This window comes from Propithecus coquereli, unplaced genomic scaffold (assembly GCF_000956105.1).
Source record: "Propithecus coquereli isolate 6110/MARCELLA unplaced genomic scaffold, Pcoq_1.0 Scaffold19, whole genome shotgun sequence".
Taxonomy (NCBI): domain Eukaryota; kingdom Metazoa; phylum Chordata; class Mammalia; order Primates; family Indriidae; genus Propithecus; species Propithecus coquereli.
Genome location: NW_012143856.1, coordinates 4,016,520 through 4,027,321, shown reverse-complemented (window position 1 = coordinate 4,027,321; position 10,802 = coordinate 4,016,520). Strand labels below are relative to the sequence as shown.

Genomic DNA, 10,802 nt, shown 5'->3' with positions numbered 1-10,802 from the left:
CTGCCTCAGCCTCCCGAGTAGCTGGGACTACAGGCATGTGCCACCATGCCCAGCTAATTTTTTCTAGACATTTTTAGTTGTCCAGCTAATTTCTTTCTATTTTTTTTTAATAGAGATGGGGTCTTGCTCTTGCTCAGGCTGGTATTGAACTCCTGAGCTCACACGATCTGCCTGCCTCGGCCTCCCAGAGTGCTAGGATTGCAGGCATGAGCCACCATGCCCGGGCGCTGGTTTTTATTGCTATAATCCTTTCTCCAGAAATATCTATTTGACTACCCTTTTTCTAAAATAAGAGATTTATGATATGAGAGACATCTTAACCCACCTGTTTTTAGAACCTTAATCTGCCTGATATATAAAATTGGCATTTGGAATTAATTATAGCTTATTGGGCCTTGTAATTGCAAGTTAATTTCAGAATAGCAGAGTAGAAATAGAAGACCCAAAGAGTGATTAGCTCTTAAGATTTATTGAGATAAGACTTTTCATAATTGATTTAAGTAGTGCTTGAATTTTATCCTTGACTAAGTCCATCACATTTTTTTTTTCATAGTACTAAGAATCTTAATAGCCTTGAGTTGTTTAGCAGATTAATGACGGATGCTGGGCAGTCCCATGGTGGGTATTCTTTGTCAGACTAAATATAAAACACAGATTCTAGAGGTCTTGATTATTAAGTGTATTTTATAGCATTTTAGCTTCTGTATTTTTAAGGCGATAGGTTACAGATCTACCCTTAGGGCTAACTCCACACCCCTTTAGAATTGTATCTTAAAGATGTCACATTTATCATCTGAGTAGGCTGTCTTCCATCTCTTTTACAGGAGATCTGGTAGCAAACATTGTATGCCATATCTCATGTTACCTATTAAAGTTCAAAGGGTGCTTTTGAGCTCAATAAGATTGTTACATTTTAAAAAAATACGCTAGCTTGCTGAGCAGTTTTTATAAATTTGACGTTTGTTATATTGTTCTTCTGGATGTATTATAAGCCTAGGAATATACTTTGCGTATTTTTACTTAATAGGTAGCCACTAATTAAAAAGTGAATTGTAATATAAATTTGTAAGCAGATTTTGATTAGATCTTGAAATGTATTTTCCTTAGAATTATAGATAAAGTAGTTTTATCTGCAAACTCAAAATGAGTTTGAGTGTACCTTAAATAGAGTAAAGCACACAAATGTGCCTTTATGTGAGTGGGCATGTAGTAGCAAACTGGAGAGCATGTACAGTCTGAAGCTGCAAGCCTCTCTATGACTCTAGTTGGTTGTTGCTATGGAGGAGTGAAGGCCCAGTGTTGCTAGATATTTTTTTCCTAAATAAAATCTGGAAGTCTGAATTTTTATGTGGAATTCATAATATTAAAATGTTTTAAATTTTTTGAGTGCTGAGGGCCATTTAGATGTATCAGTGGCCAGGAGAGAAACATAGGCCTCAGTTTGCAGCTCTCCTTTATAACACTAAATAGTAGTTCGACTCCCAAGTTAACTCATGCTCTGCAAATTGTAGTGTAGCTAAATTATAGTATAGGCCTGAGTTCTGAGAGCAGGGCATATAGGGCAAAATTGATGTTAGCTCCCTTTCCTGGATCTCAGGGAAAACTGTTGAGTATGCTGGACATTTTAAACAGGTAAAGTTGGGCAATCAATGCTTTACATTCTGCCATCGTTTGTTGTAGAGCAGTGGTCCCCAACCTTTTTGGCACCAGGTACCAGTTTAATGGAAGACAATTTCTCCACGGACCAGGGTTGGGAGGAGAGGGATGGTTTCGGGGTCATTTAAGCACGTTACATAAATTGTGCAGTCAAACCTCTATGCTAATGATAATCTGTATTTGCAGCCGCTCCCCAGGCCTGTCGTCACCTCCTCAGCTCCACCTCAGATCATCAGGCATTAGAGTCTCACAGGGAGTTTGCAACCTAGATCCTGCACATGCGCAGTTTACAGTAGGGTTCATGCTTCTATGAGACTAATGCCACTGTTGATCTGACAGGAGGCGGAGCTTATGCAGTGATGCTTGTGATTGGGAGCAGCTGTGCTTTCGCCACTGCTCGCCTCTTGCTGTGCGTCCTGGTTCCTGATAGACCATGGACTAGTATCCCTGTGGCCCCTGGGGTTGGGGACCCCAGTTGTAGAAAATTTTGCTCTGAGCCATCCAGGGCCTTCATAATACTTTCACTTGTTCTTCTGTGACCTGCTTTACTCCTAGGATCTCAGACCTATGTTTTCTCCATCTCCAGAATTCTCATTTACTTCTTTCATTGATGAGGAAACATTAAAACAAATCCATGGTAACTTTCACAGATGGGAACATTGGTATTTATCTATTTAGAAGTTTGTGCTTATTCACAAGTGAATGCTAAATTGATAGACTAGGTTTCTAAAATATTGTAGTAAAGTACAGTAAAAATAAGCTGTGTAGGACAATATGGTCTGTGATACAATCTGAATCTGCTACACTGTACCAAAAATATAAAAAAAATCTCTGAATCTGTGTTGTCTCCCTCAGCGGTACAAGGGAGAGTGGACATAGACCTTGTATAAAAATTAGCAGTTAGAGATTTTTTACTGACTCCGTTCCTTAAATCCACAGTGCTATTATCATCTCTGGAGGACCTAATTCTGTGTATGCAGAAGATGCTCCCTGGTTTGATCCAGCAATATTCACCATTGGCAAGCCTGTTCTTGGAATTTGCTATGGCATGCAGGTACATCTGTAAATTTGCTCTGAGAGTTTACTTACAGTATGAGTCACAAACAAAATTAAACATACTGGTATTTTCTTTCTTTAGGATATTTAGGATACTCAATTGGATAAGATAATTTGTACATACTACAACAGTGCATAAATTGCTAACTAGTAGCAATCAGGCAGAATTGACCTGATAGGGAATCTACTTTGAGAAAAATAACACTACTTCATGTAACAAAATACTGTCCATTTAAAAAAAAATAGTGTGTGTGCAAATTTATGTAAAAGTTGCAGAAATAGTACCTAGAGCTCCAGTATACTTTTACCTAATTCTCCAATTGTTGACATTTTTGAACTATTTGAGAGTAAGTTGCAGATGTGATGCCCTGTTTCTCATACTTCCCAAGTGCTAATATCCTCTTCTCTGTAACGACAGTACAACTATCCAAATCAGAAAGTTAATATTGATTCAGTGTTAGCATCTAATCCACAGACTCCATTCACATTTCACAGTTTGTTTCATTAATGTCCACTATAGGTCACAGATCCAATCCAGGACTTTGCATTAAATTTAGTTGTCATGTCTCTTTTAGACTCCTTCAGTCTAGAGCAGTTCCTCAATGTTTTCTTTTCTTTCATGACCTTGATGGGTTTTTTTTTTTTTTAAAGTATGTACTAGTTATTTTGTACAATATCCCTCAATTTTGGTTTCTTTGATATTTCTCATTGTTAGATTCAGGTTATGCATTTTTGGCAAGAGTACCACAAAAGCGATACTGTGCTTCTCTCAGAGAATCTATCAGGAGGCACACAATTTTGATTTGTGCCATGACAGGTGTTGTTAGCTTAGATTAGTTGGTTAAGATGGTGTCTTACAGGTGTCTCCATTGTAACATCAATTAGTGTATGTACATTGGTGTTGTATTAAAAATAAGAATAAGTAGGGACTTACTGAGGCCATGAGATAAGATGCTCTTCTAATGTTTAGAAGTCTATTTTAGCTGCTTTGATACCATTTTTGCTTTATTTTTTTCTGTCTTTATTTTTTAAAAGACTTTAATTTTTTAGAGCAGTTAGGTTCACAGCAATTTTGAAAGGAAGGTACATAGATACCTCATATATCCCCTGCCTCCCCCCACATGCATAGCCTCTCCCATTATCAACATCTTACACCGGAGTGGTACGTTTGTTACAACAGATGAACCTCCATTGACGCATCATTATCACCCAAGGTCCATAGCTTACGTTAGGGTTTACTCTTGGTGTTGTACATTCTGTGGGTTTGGACAAATGTATAATGACATATATCCACCAGTAAAGTATCATACATATTGATGGTACTTTCACTGACCTAAAAATCCTGTGTTCTACTATTCATCCTCCCCACCCCAAATTCTGGCAATTGCTGATCTTTTTATTGTCCCCATAGTTTTGCCTTTTCCAGAATGTCATATAATTGTAATCACACAGTATGTAGCCTTTTCAGATTGTCATTTTTCACTTAGTTCATTTAAGGTTCCTCCATGTCTTTTCAGGACTTAAAACCTCGTTTCTTTCTAGCATCAAATAATATTCCATTGTGTGGTTGTACCACAGTTTATTCATTCACCTACTAAAAGACGTCTTGGTTGCATCTGAGTTTTAACAATTATGAATATAAAACTGCTGTAAATGTCTGTGTGCAGATTTTTGTGTGAACAAAAGTATTCAAGTCCTTTGGGTAAACTCTAAGGAGAGCAATTGCTGAATCATATGATAAGAGTATGTTTTGTTATGTTTAATTTTGTAAGAAAATGCCAAATTGTTTTCCAGAGTTGCTGTACCATTTTGTATTCCCACCAGCAGAGAATGAGAGTTCATGTTGTTCTGCTTCCTTGCCCAGCATTTGGTATTGTCAGTGTTCTGGATTTTGGCCATTCTAGCTTACTTTACTTTTTAAGTAGTATAGGTTTACCAGACAAGTAGAATGTTACTGAATCAGATGATAGAAAGATAATAGTGAGCCAGTAACATGCTAAATTCTCACTCATTAAAGAATGACTTTATTCAATAAGATCTATTTACTAAGGAGATAGGAATATAAATAGATACATTTAAGAAACTTTATCACACGTGGTTATAAGCAAAATGATTAAGAAAATTATTCCCTGAGTAATATGTTATTAGTTGATAAGGTATTTTGCCTTTTTTTAGTGTCAGAAGCAAGATACTTTTTTTTATTTTTTGGAAACTCAGGATTTTCTGTTGTACCAAGAACAGCTAAATAAATATAGATGACTATTGATTAACTTGTTCAGTTTATGAGTTGTCTTGATGTCCTTTCCATTTGCCTGCCTTTTGGCTTTAGCAAATACTAAAGTGGATGGGAAGACAGGGTCAGAATAAAAGTGAAATTAGTCTGGTTGTGACAGGCTAACTGACCATAAAGGAATTGGTATTAATTAAAATATCAAGTTCCTAATTTTCTCTTAATATTCTGATTCTCCCTAATTAATTATTGAGGATCACCTTGATTTTTAGTTTCTTGCGCATGTGGTTTAAAATGTAGATGTTGTATTTATTTCTCCCAGTGATTCAGTTAAGTCCTTGAATTGAGGATAATTTGAAATTTTGGTTAAGTGGTCAAGACAGAGGGAGTTGTTGCTTTTTTTGTAAGAGACTGGGTCTAACTATGCTGCCCAGGCTGGACACAAACTGCTGGGCTTGAGCCATCCGACTCCCTCAGTTTCCTGAGTAGCTGGGACTTACAGGTGTATGCGACCACACCTGCATCTTTTTTTTTTTTTTTTTAACAGTATGAGTTATTATACTGTAATATGAATATTGCACAAAGGGAAGCTGTTTATAAAGGAGAAAGTGAACAAACAGATCAATATATCCTAGCTGGCTCTTGAGCTTTCAGTGAAGGAAGGAAATATAAATCAATGTTCACATAAGAATATTGAATGTTTTTATTATTCCTACTTGATACAAGTGCAGAATATTAGAAAGAAGCTGACCATTAAAACAGCTGTACCAGATTAGGTTTCTTCTAATTGTTTGCTATAGTTTTCCATTTTGATTTAGAGGAAATATGGGTCACTAAAAATATGTAAAGTAAAAAATCTACACCAATGTATGTTTTCTTCTATAGGCAACAAACATTTTATAGTAAAATGTTCTTTTTTTCCTCTTCATTGTTCTCTGAAAAGCCTAAGTGGTGATTACGAATTTGACTTGGAAAAAAATGATTTTTCCATCTCGTAGTCTTAGAAGAGCCTGTGTCTTAATTGAGTTGAATATTGGAAATTGGCTGGCTTCATATTTTTATCCCAGGATGTAATGTATTTGCATAATTGATCCCTCTCCCTTGCCAGGGTAGTCAATGTTAATCATATAGCACAACTTAAATTAAATGGTTGTTAGTATACGGAAAGGCATTCTGTAAGGAAGAATCTCAAAAGATATTTTTTAGGGCCCTCTTACAGTGAAATATATCTGGAAAATGCTCCCTTAATTTAAAAGATAGTGGCTTAATATTTCCCCATTATGTCAATTCCCTATATAAGGCCATATTCATAGGATATTTTATGATAGCCAAAGCCAGGCCTGCTGATGCTTACAAAAATTTGCCTTTATTATCATCTGAACTTTCATAGTAGGTAATCAAATAGGCCATTCTTGGTCCTTGAGGCAGAAATTGTCCTTCCATAAAATATTTATGTAAGTGATGCCATCTGGCTAATATGTTGCTTGTAAAGGACTGCCACTTCTTAGTGACTGTGTTGGGTAATTTTAGCACCAAAGTGTGTACCTTTGTCTCCTCATGGCATTCTGAAATTTTAGTAATTTCAATATCTTATGTGCCCTCTTTTCCCATTAACTGGACTCTTCTGTCAGTCTAATTGCTTCCTGGTAATTCTTTGCTTTAGAAGAAAAAAGTCTGTACTTCCCATTGCTTCCTTTATATCTATTACGCATTCACTTTCCCTCCCTCCCTGCCCAGCTTTTGAAACCTTCTTTTTACTTTTCTCCATTCACATTTCCATCAGAGGTAACTGCTTTTCCTGAACTTTACTCTAGGCTTTCAGATGGTTCCTTTGGAGCCAAAGATTAAATAGCTTGGAGGAATTTATACCTGTCTAAATTCCTGTTTTGGTACCACAGTCGTCGTTCTTGTCTGCTCTAGCTTTTTCTAAGCTCAAAGTACCTTTTAAAATGCTTTTAAATTAAACTCAGGTGTAAATATTAAAGAACTCTCCATTTTTAACAGGTGAATTAATTAAAGTACACTAAATGGAAAATCTGCCAGTGTTTAACATAAATTAACCTCAGGTCAAATTTCTAATCCAATTTTGTTTTATAACCATGCCTCTTAGTAACTTTATATATAATACCAAGTTATCTATTTATCAAACTTCCTTTATTTTTTGGGTATAAACAACAGGCATTTTGAAAACAAGAAATATAAATTGTTAAATCAGCATAACAAAATGACCAGATATTTTTCTTTTGACTTATCTTAACATTAATTTGTTTTCTCTTTGAACAGATGATGAATAAGGTATTTGGAGGTACCGTGCACAAGAAAAGTGTTAGAGAAGATGGAGTTTTCAACATTACTGTGGATAATACATGTTCATTATTCAGGTATTATATTTTTAAATGAGTAAGAACAATAGTAGATTACCTATTTTAAAGTTGGTACCGTTATTTTTCAAAATTGGAGACTCTGCAATTCTTAAACAAAATTAAAGACATAGTAGTGGCCACAGGTATAATTAATTGTCATGTTTGCCTTCTAGTTGAGTGTGAAGAGAGGAGAGGATGGTGATGATGCTGATAGGCAATAAGGCAGGCACTTAAAAAGCCTTATGAAAGCACTCCAAGCAGCCTTGGAATCCTGTTTTGAATTGTGTATTGTGATGCTGACATTTGTACTTCTCCCTTTCCACTCTTTGGTGGAGTGTGAGTCCATGCATTAGTGTGCCAGATGTGGCAAATGGATAATGTTTTAAGCTGTTCTGCGTCTGCTATATGCACGTGCATACCTCTTTCCCTACCACTTTTTTTTGTTATGTGCTTAATAAGCCATCCGTTTGCTGGACTCATTTCTAAATATGTTTTCGTTCCCTCCTTCTACTTTTCTCTGCGTTGAGGCAGAACTGTACCTTGGCATGTGATCTTTTTAATATAATGAATGTATTATTTGATTTTACTGCTAAGTAATAAAGATGCTATAGCTCTAATCTATTTAAAAATTGAATGAGCTGTTCACTGTCTTCCTAGAATCATTGATCTTTTGCTTTGCTAAATAAATAAAAATCTGAGTTTTCATTAGGTTTTCTCAAAGACCAGAAAATTTATGTTTTTGTTACTTTCTTTTTGGGGTGTTTTCTGTGCTTTGTGGAAAGCCCATTTGGTGGACTGTTGGTAGAGTTACTCGCTTGCTTCATTTTGATCTAAATTTTATTTTTTTTTAAAAAACTAAATTTACCCCTAACTTCATTAAATTCTTAAAATGTAAGCTGATGTCAATTAGTGAGGGTACTTTTCATTATTATTTTTTAACTGTGCTATTTATTTTTAGTTGTAGATTTATTTTATTAGCATATATTTTTAAAGGCTCCATTGACTTGTGCCTAATTTAATTCTTAATGAGTTTATTCCAAACTGGACAGATCAGAAATTTTAACATTCAAGTCCTGAACTTATTTTTACCTGAAATGGAGATACAATCCTAGGTTTTAGTCAAAACTGACTATGGGCTGGCTTTTTTTTTTTTTTTTTGAGACAGAGTCTCACTCTGTTGCCCAGACTAGAGTGCCATGGCGTCAGGCTAGCTCACAGCAACCTCAAACTCCTGGGCTCAAGCGATCCTCCTGCCTCAGCCTCCCAAGTAGCTGGGACTACAGGCATGCACCACCATGCCCGGCTCATTTTTTCTATGTATATATTTTTAGTTGTCCAGCTAATTTTCTTTCTATTTTTAGTAGAGACGGGGGTCTCTCTCTTGCTCAGGCTGGTCTCGAACTCCTGAACTCAAATGATCCACCCGTCTCGGCCTCTCAGAGTGCTAGGATTACAGACATGAGCCAAGATTTAACATTTTTTTTGTCTGTCTTTCCATTTCTAAAATTCTGGGACTCCATCACAACCTGTGCTATTCCTAAGCCATAGTGACGACAAAGCCCCAAAACATCCTTTTGGCATCATTAATGTACTTTATCTTCTTGCTTTATTTTAAATTTACATTTTTATTCCTTAATATTATTTAATACCGAATTCTCATCCAGATTTTCTCGTAGTGTAAACAGTATCTTTTTTTTATTTCAGCATATTATGGGGGTACAGATGTTTAGGTTAGGTATGTTGCCCTTCCCCCTAAACAGTATCTTTTTATGGTTGATTTGTTTAAGAGTCCAGAGAAAGTCTACTTATTACATTTGATTATTGTTAGTTAAATCTTTTAATACATAATAGCTCCCCCCTCCCTTTCTTAACTAAACGTTATTAATTTTTTTAGCACCAGAGGTCCACATTGCTACTAGATTGTCATTTTTTCTTGGACTTTTCAGTAAACAATTAGGTAGTACCTTTTCTTGCCTTCTTTCTTTCTTTTTTTAAGAGTTGGGGTCTTGCTGTGTTGCCCACACTAATCTCAAACTCTAAACTCCAGGGCTCAAGTGATCCTCCTGCCTTAGCCTCCCAAGTAGCTGGGATTATAGGTTGCACCACTGCACCTGTCCCTGTTCTCTTAGAATTAGAAAACGAAATCATCAGTGTACACTGTTATTTCCAGTTAAAATGAAAGATTATAGAGTTTTTACCTAATTCCTTTCATTTTTGTGTCTCCTTACTCTTAAACTGAAAATCTTAATTTCTAATAACATCAATTATTATTTATTTTAGCTTACAATACACATATATCTGTATATATAGCTGCAGAATAGCAATATCAGTACTAGTACTATTACTGTGGACATGATTACTGACATAAGACTACTGAATGAAATGTTAAGGTCTTTGAAATGCCTCTGTTCTTAAGATAAATTCTGATTGATATATAATGTTGAAATTATTGTTTTATAGTCTCTTGAAATTGTGTGGTTATACTGTCAACTTCATGTTTATTAGTTTTTAATTTTTATAGATTGCCTTTTTTGAGGTTTAATATTCTTTTATTGGCTTTACAACGAAGAGAATATTTAAATTCTAGTGGTGTTGCACTGTCACATACTTTTTCTATTTTCTTATCACATATGGCAAGCTTGTATTTCTAATGCAAAAAAACCCATTAATCATGATATTAATTAAGATATTTGTGTTTTATTTTTTGTATATTTAGGGGCCTTCAGAAGGAAGAAATTGTTTTACTTACACATGGAGATAGTGTAGACAAAGTAGCTGATGGATTCAAAGTTGTGGCACGTTCTGGGAACATTGTAGCAGGTGAAAATTCTAAAAATTTTGCTGATTTCATTTTAAAAAATTCATCTGAAGAGTAAGCATGTTTCTGTGTGACGTACTCATTGATTTTCTTATTTTTTTAATGATACTATAAATGTGGCAGGATCAACTGTTGATTAAGGGAATATGATAAGGATTATCCTTAAATCACTCACTTATTGGTTTTCTTAAGAAGTATTTCAACTTTTTAAAATGGTCACCCTAATATAAGCTGTTCAAACAAAACATTGTACTTTTACAAACCAAGAAAATTTGAGAATTGTCTGTCTTTATACCATGCTATATTTATAGTTAACTGTTTTTTATGCCTTTCTTAGGTATATATAGCCATGTGTCTTAGGTGTCTACAGAACATTAGACTAGGTATTCAGGACATTTCTCCAACTAGGGTTGTCAAATTATGACCTGTGGGTTAAATCTAGTCTATTGCCTGTTTATGTCCAGGTTTTTAAGAATGTTTTTTACATTATTAAAGGATAAAACACAGAGACCATATATATCCCACAAAGCCTATAATATTTACTTTGTAGCCCTTTGCACGAAATTTGCTGACCCATGCTTTTTTTTTTTTTTTTTTGAGACAGAGTCTCACTCTTTTTGCCCAGGCTAGAGTGAGTGCCGTGGCCCCCTGTTGCCCACGGTTTCTGAGGTCCTCCAGG

General features: G+C 35.3%; 1 protein-coding gene across 1 annotated transcript in view; it reads left to right on the top strand.

The window, feature by feature from the left end:
* The window catches only part of GMPS (guanine monphosphate synthase), a 52,099-nt gene that overhangs the window by 16,186 nt on the left and 25,111 nt on the right, over positions 1 to 10,802 (top strand). The window contains exons 3-5 of the mRNA XM_012642916.1: positions 2,596 to 2,710; positions 7,226 to 7,323; positions 10,022 to 10,125. Coding sequence (XP_012498370.1) covers positions 2,596 to 2,710; positions 7,226 to 7,323; positions 10,022 to 10,125 — 317 coding nt within the window. The remainder of the gene's footprint in view (positions 1 to 2,595; positions 2,711 to 7,225; positions 7,324 to 10,021; positions 10,126 to 10,802) is intronic.